At 37.8% G+C, this 20,728-nt stretch overlaps 1 protein-coding gene and 1 long non-coding RNA gene across 12 annotated transcripts in view; one reads left to right on the plus strand and one right to left on the minus strand.

The window, feature by feature from the left end:
• LOC110349097 (uncharacterized) overlaps positions 1 to 20,728 on the plus strand; it is a 127,892-nt gene that overhangs the window by 103,333 nt on the left and 3,831 nt on the right. For all 6 annotated transcript variants that reach the window (XR_015448538.1, XR_015448539.1, XR_015448541.1 and 3 more), the window contains 2 exons: positions 19,950 to 20,114; positions 20,609 to 20,687. This is a non-coding gene — a long non-coding RNA (uncharacterized LOC110349097). The remainder of the gene's footprint in view (positions 1 to 19,949; positions 20,115 to 20,608; positions 20,688 to 20,728) is intronic.
• Dnah6 (dynein axonemal heavy chain 6) overlaps positions 1 to 20,728 on the minus strand; it is a 243,015-nt gene that overhangs the window by 21,178 nt on the left and 201,109 nt on the right. For all 6 annotated transcript variants that reach the window (XM_087204323.1, XM_087204324.1, XM_087204322.1 and 3 more), the window contains 7 exons: positions 20,169 to 20,402; positions 13,393 to 13,528; positions 12,863 to 13,032; positions 10,317 to 10,507; positions 4,483 to 4,643; positions 2,185 to 2,273; positions 1,300 to 1,446 (listed from right to left, as the gene is read on the minus strand). In XM_087204323.1, coding sequence (XP_087060449.1) covers positions 1,300 to 1,446; positions 2,185 to 2,273; positions 4,483 to 4,643; positions 10,317 to 10,507; positions 12,863 to 13,032; positions 13,393 to 13,528; positions 20,169 to 20,402 — 1,128 coding nt within the window. The remainder of the gene's footprint in view (positions 1 to 1,299; positions 1,447 to 2,184; positions 2,274 to 4,482; positions 4,644 to 10,316; positions 10,508 to 12,862; positions 13,033 to 13,392; positions 13,529 to 20,168; positions 20,403 to 20,728) is intronic.

Genomic DNA, 20,728 nt, shown 5'->3' on the forward strand with positions numbered 1-20,728 from the left:
CTTTCTCTGTAGACCACTCACAGTTGAGAACAAGGAAGCCAGTCTAAGAAGATACCATTGTGTGATACTGTAGGTGGAGAGTCTGAATTCAAGTACAAGGTCATAGGATGGATGCCAGAGTGAGCAGTGAGGCTTGGATACAGAGAAGGGTACTGGTGCTGGTGCCGGGTTGAAGGTCATCTTTCAGGGGAAACTAGGGCTCCAAACAGGTGGGAGGGACTGGTTAAGGCTAGGCAACTCACTTAAAGGGACAGGTCAGAGTGAAACTACTGCAAGAAAAATAAAGAGAAACTGATGATTAGATATGTGTCTATCCTAAAATTCTGATGATAGGTGATTGAGAAAATGGAACTATTGATTTCAGAACAAAAGTCTGGAAGAAGGAGATTTTGGTAGGCAGAGCTGAGAGTGATTTTGTGCTTGTTGAATTGGACCTACCCACTCATCCAGGTGATGGTGCTCTGTGGGCAGATCAAAAGGAGTGGGAGATGAAGCTGGGAGATACAGAGGGAAAGCAAATATAAAGATCTGAGGTGGAGGTAAAATATGAGTTGTGACTGAAAAATATGGTAAATGTTTAAATTAAAACAATTTACTACAGTAAAAGACACTCTGTTGGTAATCTCCCTCAAAACACTACCGCTCCCTTCAAATACACTTATCCCATCATTCTCGCCATTTTCTGAAGCACTTTTGGAGGTCCTTTTTTGTGAATGTTTTTAGTTGTGCTGTTGTGGCTGTATCAGTGTCATCAACTGATCCAAAATGTTTACTTTTCACGGTCTTTTTGACTTTGGGGAAGAGCTAGGAGTTGCATGATGCCAGATCCTGTGAATTAGGTGGATGAGGACACTCTGTCAAGTTTTTATGAGCCTGATTTTCCACTGGATGGCACTTGGCAACAACATTCACCATATTTTGATCACACCTTGTAAAGACACTCAGGAAAGAGGACTTCCAGAACTGCTTCAGAAAATGGCAAGAATGATGGGGCAATGTTGTTTGAAGTGAGGGGAAATACTTTGAAAAGGATTAAGGCAATGTGTCTTTTACTGCAATACACTTAAATATTTAAATGTTTGTTGTATATTTTGATCACCCCTTGTAACTTAGTATCAAATATGGAATCAGGTCCTCAGAATTTCACAGCCATTTGCAAGTTCGCTCTTTTCTTTTCTTTTTTTCTCTTCTCTTCTCTTTTCTCCTTCCTTCCTTCCTTTCTCTCTCTTTCTCTCTCTCTCTCTCTTTCTTTCTTTCTTTAATTTCTTAATTGTTATTAAAAAACAGAATTGAGTGTACCTGAACAATTGCATGGAAGAAACAAATGCCAAATATTATTTGTCTCCATTTTCTTCCAAGTATATTTTCTTCAAAAAATGAAGGTGTCATTTCAGTAAATGCTCGCCTGATATTTGCACGGAGGCCTTTTGGAGGCTCATTGGTTACCTGGATTAAGATAGAACATATACAACAGATAGGATGATTATATAGATTGCAATTTTTCTGAGTAACACCCATAGACCAAAGCCACTGAGAGGATGTAGATAGCTGAATCCCATGGGCTTTCCTGGCATGTGCACACCTGCTTTGTATCTTGTCCTCTACCATCCAAGGAGAGGAGGGCCTGGTGGGGTCCTCAGACCTACAGTGGTCAAACCATCTGCACACAGACCTCAGGTACTTCCATATAATGTCCAATTTTCTAAACTTGGGCCAGAAATCATGCTAAGGCTATATCCACTGGATTTTGTAGTCATATCAAAATAAACTTCCTTCCATGACATGAGAAGGAAGGACCATGTCTTGCTTCTCATAGGCAGAGACTTTCCATATATTGGAAACTCTGTGTGTTGAAATCCAGCAGACACATCAGCTGTAGGCCTTCCTCTCAAATGCTGAAATATTCCTTTAAACATTCCTTTACTTTGGGAGGGATACACTTTAACATTTCTTGTAGAGAGGGTCAGAGCTGAAATTTGAATGACCAACAGGACTAGGCCATAGCAGGATGGGCACTGTTTTGGGAATCATTTCCCTGCTTGCTGTCAGTTGAAAGGACATTGACTTCTGCCTTTCCACCCTGGCCACTCAGACCTCAGATGTGCAGGGTCTGAGCTCCCTGGTGCCCCTAGGTGAACACTCCAAGACGAATCATTTCACATTCCAACTGTATGCATACATTACCTTGACAGAATTCTGGAGCACGGTAACAGGAAATGTACTACTAGGCATGGAGCTTAGAAAAAGTCGAAATGTGTCCTTGATAGCATAATCTATTTATACAAAGACAAAACAAAAAAGTAAATGTTTAGCTTGTATTAGCACTTTTTAAAATAAGAAATTATTATTGTATGGAAAGAAAAAAAATGCTATAAACTGTTTAAGTCCTGGATGATCTATTTCAAGTGTATTGTAAACCATTTTAAGATGGGGTGGAAAGAGTTCTAAAAACTTCACATCATGAAGGCTTGACAGTCTAGAAGCTGGCACATTTGGATAAAGAAATAAAGAACATGTCAATTTTTAATACTTGATGAGATATTAAGGGACTTCCCTTTGAAATGAGGAAGTTTTCAATTGAAAAAGAGGACAGTTACAGCTAGTACATGTAGCTCATGCAGTTTTTCTAAGCCATTCACTTCAAGCCAAAGTGCATAAAAAGTTTCAGAAAGCCCTATGGAGAAGAAAGGAGGCCCCCTTTGGTAGAGAAGTTACAAAGGGAATAGAGGGAGTAGGGATATTGGGAGACTCCATGGAGAGTATTGACAAATTAAGTCAATAGGCTTACTTTCTGGGCAGTGGACAGAGAACTTAAAAGAGAATAAAGTTCCCTTTTAGGTTCAAAAGGCCAAAGTAAAGTTGGAAAAAAAATTGCTTCCACCACAGGAAGACATACCCATGATTTCCATGGCATTGGTTTTAAAGTACATAATTGTATTATTTCTCAAACATACCAGCTGATTCTTTCCCTAGGCCTTTGCACTGGCTGTTCCCTCGGCTTACAATGCTTATTCCAGGGAATGAGATGCCTTTGTTTCTTGTCTTGGTCAAAAGTCACTTTCTCAAAGAGGCCCACCAAGTCCATAGGGTTTAAAACTGCTACCCGCTTCCTTCCACTTTGGCCTTTCTGATCCTCATTGCCTTACTCTTCTCTTTATTTTTTCCAAAGCATAACCACATTCTATCATACTAGATAGGTTACATATTTGCTAATTTATTCATTCTTGGTCTCCTCCCACTATGGCAGATATTTATCGTTGTTTTTATTTGCTGACACACTCTAAGCACCCAGAACAGTGCAAGGTATGTATTAGGTTCTGAAGTTGTCACTGAATGAATTACTGCAGATCAAAGCTGATTTTATGTTTCTTGGTTTGGTAATTTAAAGTGATGAGCCACATTAAATCGACAAAATTTAATAGTAGCTCTAGTGTAATTCTAGACCATGATAAAAACAATCAGGTATAGAAGTAAATGGCAATCAGTCTTATGGGCAAATGATTCCCCCCCCCCGCCCCCCCCAAAAAAGAAAAGAAAAAGGAACAGGTTTGGTGAAGCTTCCTCCCCCACAAACTTTTCCATTTCTAATTGCAAAATCATCAAGTTTTTTTTGTCTTGCTTTGTTTTTGCTTTTGGTGCTGGGGACCAAATCTACAGCCTTGAGCATGCTAAGCAGGCTTTCTGCCACTGAGCTAACCCCTAACCCAGCACCAAGCAGCTTAAGTTTCATGCACTCCATCGGACTTTCGAGCTGGAAGAGAATCTTAGAAGTCATCTTAGTATAGGGCAGGCTTTCAGCAATGGTGCATTTATAGGTGGGGAAACTGAGGCCCAGAGAAAGGATGTGGCAAGTGCAGCAATGAAGTGGGTAAACTTTGCCAAGTCCTTAGAACTTCAAGTCCAGAGAGTGTTTTGTTTTCATTTTATTTCATTTTTTCTTTTTTTCTCTTTTCAGTTTACTACCCAAATCTATTTTATTTTATATTGGTTCAAGTTAAGTATCAGAATTCAAATGGTTAGGTTATATGATTACAGCCAGGGCCAAAGGAGGATTTTAGTACCCACTTTAAGGTTTAGTGAGCTGCAAGCACTAAGATCCCACAAATGAGTTCAGCTGATGTCCTTCGCCTGTCAGAGCTCCTCAAAGAACTGGCTGTTATGGCTTATATCTAGATGTCCCCTAAGAGCCTCCTGTCCTCATAGGTGGAGTTGGAAGGTGATTAGATTCTAGGGGCTTACAGTGAATTTGCTATTAGGAGGCGGGTCTAGTGGGAGGAGGCTGGTCACTGGGGCATGGCCTGCTGGGTTTTCTCCCTCCCTGGCTCCTCCTTTCACTCTCTTGCTTCCTCTCCTCCTTGAGAGGAAGTTGTGTCTCACTGATGAGGAAAGTAAAAATAGAGGAAACGTAATGCCTCTAGTGGATTCAATAAGAAAAGCTACATAAAATAGTATTATTATGCAAATGTGATGTGTTTGACATACTTGGATCTGTGAAGGTTTTAATTAGTTCTTCCATAGCTAACATCCAAGAAACAGCAAGATGGCAGTTTTGCAGAAATACCCAGTTTCCTGATCTCATTGCGTCCTTGATCATTTTCTCAGCAATGGGTCCTTGTCCTTGCCCCAGTGAAATTGACTGTACTCTGAATTGAACAACAACAATAAAAGATTGTTTAATACTATTTTAAAGCAATGCAGAGATTTTAAAAAATGCAAACAAAGTATGAGAAACTCTTGCTTATGATGCACAGGCTTTTAATCTAATTCTGATTGATGTGCAGATGTGCAAATACTTTTTTTTTTTTTGGTACCGGGGATCGAACTTGGGTCCTTGTGCCTGCAAGTCAGGCGGTGGAACCACTGAGCTAAATCCCCGGCCCAACAAATACTTTTGTTATTTAAAAAATTTTTTCTATAATTCACACACAGTAAAGTGCAAGAACTGAAAATACTTATGAATGGTCACAAATGAACACCCTTGGTTGAGAAGAGAACTTTGCTGACATCCAGAGACATCACCCATGTTCCTTTCTGACCTAATCATTTTTCCCTTTCCTTCTTCCCAAAGGTGACCTCTGTCCTAATTTCCAATAAACACTACAGGTCAGTTTTGAAAAAAACTTAAAGTTAAGCCTAACATCTGTACAGAAAAAGTGCAGAAATACTTACATATGGCTTACTGTAGCCTCCCAAAGTGAACATGCACAAGTTCCATTATCCGGACAAAAAATAGGTCATGATAGCACCCTAACCATCAGTATCCATCTGATTCTCAAAGGCAAGAACAATGTAGAATTCTAACCCTATAGATTAACTTTGCTCAGTTTTGAATTTTATATGAATGGAATTATGTAGTACATATTATTTTCTGTTATAATCAATTTTAGATTCATGTTATTGTAGTTAATTCACTTTCGTTGCTGAATAACATTCTAGTATGTGACTATACCACAATTTATTCATCCATTTTGTTCTTGATGGATATGTTATTTCTGGTTGTTGACTACCATACACGGTGTTTCCAAAAATAAAACCATTTTTGTACATGCCTTTTAGTCCATATGTGTGCTCCATTTTTTATATGTATATTCCCAGAAGTAGAACTGCTGTTTGACAGGATATTATTTATTTAATTTTTGTATAATATCAAACTGTTTCCCAAACTGATGTTGCCATTCCGTACATTCACCAGCAGATGGAAGTTCCTATTTCTCCACATTCTGGATAACGTGATGTACAGTGGTGTCTCATGAAGTTTTTAAATTATTTGCTCTTTTTACTGGACACATGGCTACTCCTTTTTATGTATTCTGTGGCCCTTTTTACCTATTTGGTTGTCTGTCTTTTTCTTATTGATTTCTAAGAATTCCTTAGATTGGATATAATACTTTGTTAGTTATATTTACTACAAGTAGCTTTTCCTACTCTGTCACTTGCCCTTAAAAACCTTTGTTAATACTGTCTTTTCTGAACAAAATTCTAAATATTAAAGAACTTCAGCCTAATTTATTAACTCTTGGAAGTTTTTTTTTTCTGTTTAGAAAGTCTTTCCATACCTAAGATGATATTCTCTTGTTACTTTCTGTTTATTGCTTTGCCTTCTGTGTTTAAGTTTATACCCATTAGAACTGATTTATATATGGTACACGTGAAGATTCATTTCTTTCTTTTTTTAAGAATTTTTTTCCCCCTTGAAGTTTATTGGTACATTTTAGGTATAAAATACAGTTACATTCATCATTGGGATCTTGTACCATTACATGAGTATCTTGGTTCTTATTTTTTTCCCCTTCCCCTGCCCTCCCTTCACCCCCTCCACCCTTCCTTATTTGCAAAGACTTTGTTTCCATTTTTTTCCTTTTCTCATATTTTTTTCTTTTCCCTTCTTTCCTTTCCCCTACCCCTCCCACTTCCCCTGCTCCTTTAGACCTTTGCATCCTATTACACAATATCAATTATATATTTTTAAAATTGCAATATCAAGATCTAGGAGACATTAACACAGATTTTACAGAATTTAAAAGGATGTAGAAAGCATATTACAAAAATATGTTTTGAAATAAATTTGACAACTTCTAAGAAGTACCTTGGAAGACAAATTAATGAAACTAACTCTGGAGGAAATATAAAATTTGAATAGCACCTATTAAAGAAAGTATATTCCTAGCTTGAAAACCTACCTATATGACAACAGCAGGCTCATATACATTTTAACTGATAAGTTATATCAAACAATTAAAGCAGAGAAAAGAAGGAACACTTCTCCCCTCATTTTAGGAACTCAACATTGTGCTAATCCTAAAACTGGATAAAGATAATAGAAGAAAAAAGTATGAACATAGATAGAAATTTGTTTAACAAAACAAACTATTGGAAGTCAGATCTGGCAGGATGTAGAAAGTGATTTTGTTATAGGGATGGCAGTGTTGGTTCAGCACTGGAAGATCCACCCCTAAAAGTCATCATTTTAACAGAGGAAAGGAGAAAGCCATATGATCCTGTCACTAGTTGGAGAAAAAGTATTGGACTAAATTCCACAGCTGTTCATGGTAAAAGCTATCAGGAGACTAGAAGTAGAACAGAACCTTCTCAACAGATCAAAGGCATGTACTCCATACTTCCAGTGAGAATGCCTTAATATGAATGGAGAAGATACAATGCTTTCTCCTTAAGGTGGAGAACAAGGGCAGATATGTTTACTCTTCATCTGTCCATTAAACTTTGAAACCTAGGCCCAAACCAAAATAGTCTGGCAATAAAATGACAAAATTAGGATAGGATTGGCAAGGTAGAAGCAAAAGAAGATTCATTTCTTGTGTACAGACACCCAACTGATTTAGGGCCATTTACTAAAATGACAATTTCTCCTTTATGGCTCTGAGGTATCATTTCTGTCATAAATAGCATCATAATATACCTGAGTCTATTTCTGAATTGTCTATTCTCTTTCACTCCATTTATCTAGCCTTGTATGAGTACCACATTATCTAAATAACTCTAGCTTTATAATAAGTTCATAGTAAGTCTTGACATTCAGTAAAACAAGTCCTCTCACTTTTTCTTCTTTAATACTGTCTAGATTATTCTAACTATTAAGAATGTACAGTTCATTGTCTTCCAGTACATTCACAAGGTTGTACAATCACCACTGCTCTCTAGTTCCAGAATATTTTTACCATCCCCAAAAGAAGTCTCATACCCAATTTGTTAGAGTTCTCCAGAAAAACAGAACACACACACACGTATGGATGTAGTGGTGACAGTGTGTGTACATATGCACATATATATTTAATGAAAGTCAGCTCATGTGATGATGGAGACCACAAAGTCCCATAATCTGCCTTCTTCAAGCTAAATAATGAGGAAGGCGCTAGTGTAATTCAGTGAGTCTGAAGGCTTGAGAACCAGGATGTCCCACCTCAAACAGAATATTTCAACCAAGCCTTTCCAGCTCTCTCTCTCTCCTCTTCTGGGACTTCCATGACATGTATGTTGGTATGCTTGAAAGTCTATCTCAGGATTCTTAAGCTGTGTTCACTTTTCTTCATTCTTTTTCTCTGTACCTCAGACTGAGTAATCTCAGTTGACCTTCCTTTGTGTCCACTAGTTCTTTCCTCTCTCTTTTCACATATAATTTTTTTTTATCCCTTTAGTGCTTATTATCATTTTATTTATTGTACTTTTCAACTTTAGAATTATTCCTTTTTCCTTTATATGAATTCTCTTTACTGACATTCTCTGTTTTGGAAAGACACAATTCTTATGTTTTCCTTTAGATAGATGAACATATTTAAAATAGTTGATTTAAAGTCTGTCAAATATCACATGTTCTTACTGTGGAAGCTACGAAGTTGATAAAGTACACAATAGAATAGTGGTTATCAGAGGTGGAGAAAGCTGTGTTGAGGAAGAATTGGAGAGAGGAAGTTTAATGGGTACAGAGGTATAGGTGGGTAGGGGAAATAGCATCTAGCATTTTATAGCACAGGAGGATAACAATCATTGACAACAAATAGTTGAATATCACTAGAGAGGCTTTTGAATACTCCCAACACAAAGAAATGATTAATGTCTGAAGTAACAGATACTTTGATCTGATCATTATATATTGAGTACATGTATTGCACGTCACACCATACCCTATAACTATGTACAATTGCTATGTTTCATTTGAAAAGGAAAATATATAAAAATAAAATTTTTGTCTAGTAGGTTCAATGTCTGGTATTCATCAGTGTGAGTTTCTATTAATTTTTTTTCCTGTGAATGAATTATACTTTCTTGTTTCCTTGGATGTCTTATAATTTCTTTTGAAAAGGAGACATTTTGAATATTATAATGTGGCAACTATGGAAAACCTTAAAAAGATTGTTCCCTCTCCACTGTTGCTCGACTTGTGGTTTCTACTTTTGGTTTGTTTAGTGACTTTTGTGAATTAATTTTATAAGGCCTTCTTTCTTGTGTGTAGAAACTGATGTCTCTGTTTGGTTGGCTTAATGGTCAGCTAGGAATTCAGTAGAGATTTTATAAAATGCTTGGAGGAACAACTAGAACAAATCTCCCAGATTTGCGCCTGGACTGTATATGTGTCTTGGGTCATGCTTTCAGCAAACAGGTAGGCTGGCTAAGGGGGAACTATCCTGCCTGCCTGTTGAGCTGGAGAATTTATCTTTTTTGGCTGATAAACTGAAACATTGGCTCTTTTTGTGTTTCAAATCTGATGACTTTTGGACTAGAACTTGTACTATCAGCTCTCTTGGGTCTCAGGCTTTTGGAGATAGACTAGAACTACACATCATCAGTGGTCCTGAGTCTCTTAAGTGGCTAAAGGCAGATCTGGGGATTTCTCAGCCTTCATAACTACGTGAGCCAGTTCCTTATAGTCAACCTCTTTGTAGATATGCATCGTGTTACTATGGTTTAGATAAGTGTTTCCCAAAGGTCCATATGTTAAAGGTTTACTTAACATAAGGTGATGCTATTGGGAGGTGGTGGAACCATTAGCAGGTAGAAATGAATGGGAAATCCTTAGGTCACTGAGGGTGTGCCCTTGAAGAGGACTGTGGCACCCAAATTGCTTCTTCTTCTGTTCTGCTTCCTGGCTCATGAGGTGAGTGGTTGGTTTGTGAGTGATTTGCTCCTGCCATGATGTGCCACCTTTGCAAGAGGCCCAAAGCATTGGGACCACCCAGTCTTGGATAGGAGTCTCCAGAACTATGAGCCAAAATAAGTCCATGCACTATGTATATATTAACCTCCTCAGATATTTCTTGATAGTGATGGGAAGTTGACTAATACACACACACACTCACACACTCATGCACACTTCCTATTGGATCTGCTTCTTTGGAGAAGCTTAAGTAATACAAGACTATGAATTCTCAATGAAGAGATGGTGTTCATTATTCTCTGTGATTCCCAATCCAGGGATCAGGTCAGCATCAACATTAGAGACTAAATGGGAAAATGAGATTAATAAATTAATAATAACATATAAAGAATTCTATTTTTTTTGTACATTTGAGTATAGACAGTTTCAGTCCCTTTATGGTTACATTAGAATCATGTGAAAAGTAATAAACAAGTACTATTCCACTTGATTATTATACTGTAACACATTAAGCATTCATTTTTTACTTAAATAAAATCACACCTGCTCGTATGACTTTTGACCCCATTTTAACAACATATAGCTGAATATTAACATAACTTCATTTATTTAGTAAAGGGTATCTGATTGCAAGAGTTCATGTTTCACAGGGGGATGAATGAAGGGAAATCTTAACAGAGATGAAAAACACACAGTGTGACCTTACCGTTCTGCATACCCGGTTTCCCTGGAGAACCTCTGAAATGCGTCCATAGGGTCTGAGCCTGTGCTCAAGATGAACACCAGGGGTGTGCTAAATGACATGTCTTGGTACAGAGTAGCCAGGTCCACAGGGGGAGTCTCTATAAACTGCTTTCCAAGGTTTTCTATCACAAAGTCTGTAACAGCAAAAACCACCTGCAAGTTGAAAAGAAAAAAATACTAAAAAATAGTATGTTGTATATCTCATGGTTTCTCTTATATGAGAGACCCAAATTATAAAAAAAGAGCAAAATAAAAGATAGATAGATTCTCTTATATGAGAAACCCAAATTTAAACAAAGAACAACAGCAAAAAAAGAGAGTAGAAAATAGGGAGATAGACCTTTCTCAAATGGGAAGGGGATCAAGAGAAGGAGGGAGGGGACAGGAAAAGAGGAAAAGAAGATGAAAGAAGGAATGGAGATGTGCATATGCACCATCTCCACACAAGGACTGTAAACCTATGTACAGCAAACATACTAACAAAAAACTAAACTAAAGCAAAAAACAATATATTGGATGAGAATCCTTCATAACTGCCTTGTTATCACCAAGTCTTTTGCTTCAAGGTTTCCTCTCATTTTGTCACCACCTCACCCAGTAGCTACTGTTTCCTTTTCACTGAAGACTTTCTACCTGGCTCTTAACTTTCCTTTTCAGTATATGTTTGTTCCACTGAACAAAGTGTTAATGATTGATCAGCTATGTCCCATGCCTTCACCTGCCACCATCTGAGATGATACAGCCCAGGCCCAAGGTCCATGTGGACATCTGACATCCTAACCTAAGAGTTTCCTGACTTCTAACTGCAGGGCCTATCATTTTATCTCCTCTACATCCAGCCATATCGATGACCAACCTAGGGACATAGCATTACTCGGAACTGGTTCACAGAAATTTTAAGCTCAACTTTAATCAGAACCTCTCTCATTCTTCCACCTGCTCTTTACCACTAATCCAACTTTATCTGGATCCAAAGAAAATCTCTTTTCAGTACATAAGCCATTTCTTATATCTCTTCCTCTTCCCAGAACTATTGTTTACCAACATTCTCAGTGACCTTGTACCTTTTTAATTTTTATTGCAATTATCTGTATCCCAGGTCAACCCCACAATCTATTTTCTGTGTTCCCACAGAGATATAATAAAATCCTACAGCATTGCATTGATATCCCAACTATGCTTTGGACATTTCCAGTTAGTTCTAGTTTTTAGTCCCCCCGCCCCCCCCCCCCCCCCGCGAAAGGAACACCTTCTGTTTTTTTCCAGGGCCTCCTGAAACTCACCACTTGGATTCTTGGTTAGGTAATATTATTCCTTTATTATCATTAAAATAGGGAATTATATCTGCATTTATAAAAGCTGCAGTGCTTTATTCCTTCTCTTGAAGGCTTTTGCTGTATTGAAACTCACTGGTTTTCATGGTGCTTCTTTCTCCTAGTGTTTTTCGTGCCCCTCTGACTATTCCTTCTTCTTCTTTTTAGTAAAAGAAGATGATTTATTTGAAGGTGGAGGAAATGGGAGAGGACAGACAGCTACCCTGGATGAGTAGGGAGTATTTGAAAATGAAATACTCCACTATTCTTTCTTCTTCCTTTTTTTTTTTTGAGTGGAAGAATTTATTGAGAGAAAGATAGTTTCTGTTTAAGAGAGACAGAAGGGGTGCCAGAAAGTGGGTTATTCCCTCCATTATTCCTTCTTATATGGTTTTCATCCTTCCTCTGTGCCCTTCAAAAGTTGGTGCTCATCATTTTCATCCTTTACTCACCTGATTTCTTTTTCCATTATACATTATTCCTCTACAGTTCCAACAGCTCTAATGGCATTACTTTCCAACTCAATATTGATGATCTCCAAATCTCTATTTCTAATCCATATTTATCTGTAGAGTTTCCTATCTATATGTTAGCTGGTTTCCAGACTGCTACCCACTCTGACAGCTGGCAGGCCCTGTGGGCTCAGTGACATCTTTCTTGGGCACGTTTCTCCTTTTACGTTTGCTTAATTATTGGTACAACCACACCGACTAGCACCTGATAGAAACTGGGAGCCACTCAGGTGGCTCATCACATCCCCCTTATCTCTCTAATCTACTATTTTTGTCTTCTTTCAGGCTGCCGTAATTTCTTACATAGACTACTTCACTAGTTTTCAAACAGGTCTGGTGTTTATGGTCTTGTACCCTAGAAATGCCTCCTCCTCATGCTTGCTATGATTAATTCCCCGCTAAGGCCCTTCAACAGACTCCTGTACCACTTATGCAGATGATGTAAATTCCCTAAGAGTGCACAGCACGTAAAGGATGATCAGGTCCCTAGATGGTTGTCCAGGCTTTCTTTCATTATTCTCTGTATAAAACACTATGGTCTAGTAATAGAGTAAATGTCTCTGTTTTTTAGAGCCACCTCCCAAAGGCTATTGTTAAGTATCAAATAAATTATGAATCATAATTGGCTGGTGAGCTTAGTAGAAATAATTATAACATGGTCATCTAATTAAAAAATATCCTACCTTTTCTTCTTTACAACATTTTACAAGAATTAACTTTTGGAAAGAACTCAATTCTGAGATCTGAGAATCCTGGTGTGTAGCCCCCTTTCCATGTGTCCCGGCATGCTCTTCACGTTTCACATGAGGATAGCCCTCCCATACCGGTGGGTTAATATAGGTCTCAAAAGAGCCTGGAAACACAATTTTAAAAGACTCTTTACTTTGAATATTTTGACTCTGAAATTAAATAAATATATGTTTGGTCATTTACTATCAGTTTTAACTACAAATGCAAACATGTTAATCCCCCCCACCAACCTAATTAAAAAGCAAAGAATTTAAAATGAGATCAGGCTGAGACAAGATTGCAAGTTTAAACCCAGCCCGAGCAACTTAGCAAGACTTTGTCTCAAAATAAAAAGGGCTGGGGATGTAAATTTGTGTTCCCTCAGAGCTCTTTGGGGCTTAATCCCCAGTACTAGAAAAGAAAGGGGTTCAAGAGCTTTATTGTTTCCAATATTCCTACAGCAGGGATTTTTTTGTCATATTACCTAAGCGTATGGAAATAGGGTGTGACAATATGTATTGTGTAAGTCCTTGAAAAACTGGAAAGGATTCTTCCAAGTCACAGCATGCAAACCACATGGCAGTAGGCAACCAAGGAGCTTCTGGCTTAGGAGGGCGTTCCTAGCAGAGGACAAGAAAAAAAAAGAGTAATAACTCACAAAGACAATCACAAAATACAATTTCATATTGTCTAAGGGAAAAATCAAGCTCTAACAGCACGTTAAAAACAACAATTTTACGGGAATAAGTAATAAGATGTGGTGAAATAGGGCACTGAGTGCAGTTTTCTGTACAAAAGTACAGCTGGTGGAAACTTTCCAGAGTGACAGTTGCAAGGTTAGGTTCAAATCTGTCAAGTTTACTTCCAGGGTCTTCCCTAACATTGCACACCAGCCTCCACAAATATTCTTAAGCATATCTATCTATCTATCTATCTATCTATCTATCTATCTCAGCATCAGTCCAAGACAAGGTGCAATATCACTTCGCCTGCTGTAAGATCTCATTATGTCAGCTATTCCTGGAAGTCTCTAGGAAGACTACCATGCCAACTGGCAATACTCCAGGAAACATCTACATGTGAATGAACAGTTTTTAAAGAGGCAGAGAAACAGCTCTGATTATAGACTAAAACTAGTTTGAAAATTTCCTGAATATTTGCCTGAAGTTCTGTGCAACATTTTATTTATTTATTTATTTATTTATTTATTTATTTATTTATTTATTTTTGTAGTACCAGAGATCGAACTCAGGACCTTGCTTTTGCTAGGCTGGTGCAACACCACTGAGCTACATCCCTGGTCCCTGTGCAACATTTTAAAATAGATTTATGGGATACAAATCACATACCATACAACTCATCCCTATAAAGTATACAGTCCAATGACTGTACTGTTAATAAACAGATATGAGCAACAATTGCCACGGTCAATTTTAGATTTTTTTTTCAATTTTTATTTTTGTAGTGCATGTCTGTAGTACATAGTGATCACAAATTCTCTTGGGGAATTGATACACACACACAATTCATCTCAATTTCTTTTCACCCCCATGCCCTCTTCTTTTCTCTCCCTCCACCTCTTGGTCCTCTTCCCATTTGCAAAGGATCTGTCTCCTTAATTCTTCTTATCTATCTCTCATTTTGCACTTTAATTATACTTTGGGTTTCTCATATAAGAGAAACCATGTGATATTTAAGCTTATGTGTATAATTTATTTCACTGAACATCATGGTCTTACGGTGGACCCATTTTCCTATAAATGACTCAAAGAAACTATACATAGGCATCTTTTAGAAATACTTCAGTTTCAATTCTAGATAACTGCAATATTAAGTGAATATTGCAATAAATTAAGTGACAATAATTTTTTTGTTTCCCAGTACATAAAATTATATTTATACTTCAGTCTATTAGTGTGTAATAGTATTATGTCTAAAATACTACTATATGTAATAGTATTGTGTCTAAAGTTAATATACAGACCTTAATTCAAAATATTTTGTGCTTAAAAATGCTAGCAATCATTTAAGCCTTCACTGAGTTGTAATCCTTTGGCTGGGGAGGGTCTTGCCTCAATGTTAATGGCTGCTGATGGATCAGGGTGGTGCTTGATGAAAGTAGGGGTGGCTGTGGCAGCTTCTTAAAATGGGACAACCTTGATGTTTAATGTGTCTATTGTCTCTTCCTTTGATGAAAGATTTCTCTGTAGCACATGATGCTGTTTGATAGCATTTTACCCACAGTAAAACTATTTTTCTTTTTGAGACAAGGTCTCACTATAGTTCAGGCTGGTCTTGAACTCAGTATGTAGCCCAGGCTGGCCTCGAACCTGCAGTGATCCTTTTGCCTCAGCCTCCCAAGTGCTGGAATTAGAGGTGTGTAGCACCAAACTTTTTTTCAAAGTTGGAGCTAGCTCTCTAAAACCTGCCTCTACCTTATCAGCTTGGTTTATATAATATTTTATACTCCTTGTTGCCATTTCCACAATGTTCACAGCATCTTCACTGGGAGTGGATTCTGTCTGAAGAAGCCACTTTCTTTACTCATCCGTAAGAAGCAATGCCTCAGCTGTTAAAGTTCTATCATGAGATTAACTGAGTTGTCTTTGGGCTCAATCTTGATTTCTTTTTCTATGTGTATTTCTACCACATCCATGGCTCCTTCCTCCACTGAGCTCTTGAACCTCTCAAAGTCATCCATGGGGATTGAAATAAACTCCTTTTAAACTCTTGTTAATGTTGACTTTTGATCTCTCTTGAATCATGAATGTTCTTAATTATATCTAAAATGTTGGATTCTTTCCAGAAGGCTTTCAATTTCCTTTGGCCACATCCACCAGAGGAATCTCTATCCATGGCAGCTAGATCCTTATAAAATATATTTTTTAAATAATAAGACTCAAAAGTCACAATTACTTCTTGAGTCTCAGGCTGCAGAGTGGATTTTGTTAGTAAGCATGAAAACATTAATTTTATGGGACCTCGCTGTCAGAGCTCTTGGGTGATGAGGTACATTGTCAATGAGCAATAATATTTTGAAAGGAATCTTTTTTCCCCCCAAGCAGTAGATCTCAATGGTGGGGTTAGAATATTCAGTAAATCATCTTGCAAACATTCTTATTCTTCTAGTCCTAAGCAAGTACTGAACAATTCTTAGTGCACATTTTTCTATGTTTCCTAAATTATTCCAGAAAATCTAATTTAGCCTGAAATGCAGTAAAAGATCACATAGCATTTATGATAAAAATGGACATTATGACTGTTAAAATGCACAATTAAATAATGTAGCAAAATAAAATATATCACAAGGTGCATTTCTTATAAAAGCAAACTCATTCAACAATTATTTGAATTTCCTTATGGTATAGGAAAAAAAGCTTAGTAAAAACTTCTGAGAAGTTTCTGAAGATAGTTTCTGGATAATTGTAAGTTTTGAGCTTGATAGCATATAAAATATATTTTAAACTTCTATTTAAGATATGCTGCTTATGTAAAGTAGCATCTGGTCCTGGAGTGGACATGGGCTCTGGATGCTTAGACAAAGATTGGGACCTGATGCTGCTGTACATTAGTGTGCACCTGCATTTACATGAGAACATCATAAAGAGGGCTGTTAATAAGGCTGCAATGACAAGTTACTTAACCTTTCTGGGCCTTATCTTATCTGGAATGCAGAGATATAATTAGGAACTTACCCAAGAAAAATAGTGAGAAGAATGAGTTGATATACCTAAAACACATAGTAAGCCCTCTATTCATGTGAACTGTGTGAAGATAAGAAACATCAAGAAAGGATTAGCCATGTTTATAGCAGCATAATTCACAACAGCTAAATCTTGGAAGTGGCCTATACATCCACCAATAGATGAATGGATAAAGAAAAATGTGGTATCTACACACAGAGGTGTACTACTCTGTCATAAAGAAGGATAAACTTGCCTTCTGTAGGAAAATGGATGCACCTTGAGACCAAAATGTTAAGTGAAATAAATCAGACACCCAAACTTAAATATCGAATGGTTTCTCTTACATGAGAAGCCTAAAGCATAAATAATTAAAAAGCAAAATAAAAGAGAGATAATAGGAGTTAGGGAGATAGCTCTTTTGTAAAAGGGAGGGGGACCAAGAGATGGAGGGAGGAGAGAGGAAAGGGAGTGGAAGGGGATGAAAAAAAATTAAGGTGTATTATGCACATGCACCAGCTCCCTACAAGGAATGTCATTATGTATTGCAAATATGTACTAATAAAAATAAAAATTGAAAAAAGAAAGGGTTAATAGGCATGTCTGTTTGCAAGATGGGTGGGAGTTGGAGAGAGGTGTTGCATGGGCTTGCTGTGGGCGCAGGGGATGCTGAGAGTCAAATAAAAACATCCAGTCCAACCTCCCAGTGATAATCGGAGGCTCAAATTCTGGCAAACAGGTGCAGATGTCAGGTCCAAAGAGGCCAAGTCAAGAGCTTCAGGTGGAGCTGAGATGGAACTGCAGGGAGCAATTGGGGACTCACCTCTGTGGGACACTAAGCTTGCGGTACACAGGCAGGTCAGGCCATTTCTGGGGCTAGAACTATTAGACAAAGGGATGAACATGAGCCCTAGAAAATGTATTTCGGCATCACAGGAGGTGGTCATGAGTTACTGTGTAGTTCCCATGCTTTCTTTTTTTTTTTTAATTAAATTCTTTTATTGGTACATTGTAGGTATACAACACAATTACATTTCTCATTGGGAATCGTATCTTTACATAATGCATCTTGGTTCTTATTTTTTCCCCATTCCTAGCCCTCCCTTCACCCCCTCCACCCTTCCCTATTTACAAAGACTTTATTTCTATTTTTTCCATTTCTCATCATTTTTCCTTTCCCTTCTTTCCTTTCCCCTGCCCCTCCCACTACCCCTACCCCTTTGGACCTTTTCTTCCTATTTTACATTATCGATTATTCATTCTAATCATTGGTACATTTTAGGTATACAGTATAATGACATTCATCATTGGAAATTTGCACCTTTACATAGTCTCTCTTGGTTCTTATTTTTCACCCTTGCCCAGCCCTCCCTTCAACCCTTCCATTCCTCCCTATTTACAAAGATTTTGTTCCTATTTTTCCATTTTCTCATATTAATCCCATTCCCTTCTATCCTTTCCTCTAGCCCTCCTACTTCCTTCCCCTTTGCCCCCTTTCTTCCTATTTCACTTTACCTATTATATATTTAGTCCTTATTTACACTTTCAGTTTCTCACACCAGAGAAACTATTCAGAATTTATTCGTGTGTGTCCTATTTATTTCACTTAAGAGTATTGCCTCAATGTGTATCCACTTAGCTATAAAAGTCTCTAATTTCTCATTTTTTATGGCTGAGTAGTACTCTATTTTATAAAAAAACCACACTTTCTTTATCCGGTCTCCAGTTGATGGACATTTGGGCTGTTTCCAAGTTTTAGCTATTACAAACTGTGCTGCTATGAACATGGGCGCAGATATATCACTGTGGTAATAAGATGGACAACACAGAAGAAATGGACAGATTCCTAGATACATATGAATTACCAAAGTTGAACAAAGAAGACCTAAAAATTCTGAACAACCCAATATCAACCAATGAAATTGAAAATGTAATAAAAAACTTATCAACTAAGAAAAGCCCAGGCCCTGATGGCTTCACTGCTGAATTCTATAAGACATTTAGAGAGGAACTGCTACCACTACTGTTTAAACTCATCAATGAAATTGAAAGGGAAGCAATACTCCCAAATTCATTCCTGGAAGCAAGCATCACCTTGATCCTCAAAGCAGAGAAAGACCCAGCTGAAAAAGAGAACTACAAGCCAATCTCACTAATGAACATAGATGCAAAAATCCTTAATAAGATACTGGCAAACAGAATGCAGAAGATCATCAAGAAGATCATACACCCTGATCAAGTGGGATTCATCCCAGGGATGCAGGGATGGTTCAATATATGAAAATCAATCAATGTAATACACTATATCAATAGAGCCAAGGACAAAAACCATATGATTATCTCCATAGATGCAGAAAAAGCATTTGACAAAATCCAACATGCATTTATGATGAAAACCCTACAAAAAATTGGAATAGATGGTCTCTACCTCAAACTGATAGAAGCCATCTATGAAAAACCAACAGCTAATATCATACTAAATGGTCAAAAACTGAAATCCTTCACCCTAAAATCAGGAACAAGACAAGGATGTCCACTCTCACCACTGTTGTTCAATATAGTTCTGGAAACATTAGCCACGGCAATTAGACAAGAGAAAGAAATAAAAGGAATAAAGATAGGTAATGAAGAAGTCAAATTGTCATTATTTGCAGATGACATGATACTCTATATAGAAGACCCCAAGAACTCCACCAAAAGTCTTCTAGACTTAATAACCAAATTCAGTCAAGTAGCTGGTGACAAGGTCAACACACAAAAATCAATAGCTTTCCTCTACACCAATGACAGACTCACTGAGAGAGAAATAGGGCAAATAATTCCTTTCACACTAGCATCCAAAAAACTGAAATACCTAGGAATCAACCAAACAAAACAAATCAAAGACCTCTTCTCTGAAAACTATGGCACTGTGAAAAGAGAGATTGAAGATGATATCAGAAAATGGACAGACATCCCCTGCTCCTGGGTAGGCAGGATTAATATAGTGAAAATGGCCATACTTCCAAAACTGCTATATAGATTTAATGCAATTCCAATTGAGATCCCAGCAGCATACTTCATAGACCTTGAGAAAACAATCCAAAAATTCATTTGGAACAAGAAGAGACCCAGAATAGCAAAAGCAATTCTAGGTAACAGAGACATGGCGGGGGTATCACAATCCCCAACCTCCCATGCTTTCTGATGAGAGCTGTCTCTATGGTGGAGAGGTTGGGATTTCAGAAACTGTACTGCCAAATTTGTGAAGTACATATATTATTGGATTTCAGCTCTTCCCACTTGTAAGACAGTTAACTTTAAAAAATGTGTTTGCATCTACTGGCCCACTGGTTACCCCTGACACCCTTTTCTGCAGGTGAGGACACTGACGTGTAAAAGGTAAAGTGTTACCCCAGTTACTCAGCTACCTGGAGGCAGAGCTGAGCTACAGCGCAGGCATCCTGACTCAGCTCCCTGTCCAGCAGACCACACAGACGACTGCGTAACCTTCAGCCACCACTGCACCATGGAGCCCTGGCAGGTACGTGTGGGCTCTGTCTGGAATAGCATTCACCACCTAATGCAGAGTAGGTACCTTTTCCATTCCGGCAGAACCTCGAAGGAAGAAATTCCATTCGGCTTCAGTTAGGGAACCTTGCTGCCGCATGATCTCAACACAGAGCATAAAGCTGTAGATGAGTTTATGTTGTTCAAAAAGTCCTCTTGAAATATTGATATAGGCATTTAGAAGAGTTTGCTCCAGCAGTATTTCCAGGCGATGCTGTAGATCATCTGTCTTCACAGAAGTTTCGATTGTTGTATTGAACAACTGTAGAAAAAGAGCATAGTATCTCTGGTTTAATTCACTCTCTATGAAGGAAAAAAGCCCCTGTTCTTCCTCTCCCTCCCCACCTTCATATTCAGTGAGCAAATAGCAGCTCAGGAGGTGGATACTGTTCTATGACAAAATCTAAAATTCATCCCAAAATGACATGTGATATTTATTTTCTGCACTCTTTTCCCTCCCATTTTTAGAAAACAGGCCCATTCCAAACTCTTGACAATGTTCAGAATGCATCACCCTGATGTGAGACAGGAAACCTGGAAAGCCAAGGTAAGTGGGCAGGACCAGGTGTTTTTTGTTTTTTTTTTAAA

The sequence above is a fragment of the Heterocephalus glaber genome, unplaced genomic scaffold (assembly GCF_053883595.1).
Source record: "Heterocephalus glaber isolate CG9 unplaced genomic scaffold, H.glaber_assembly_v1.0 deba00000470, whole genome shotgun sequence".
Taxonomy (NCBI): Eukaryota; Metazoa; Chordata; class Mammalia; order Rodentia; family Bathyergidae; genus Heterocephalus; species Heterocephalus glaber.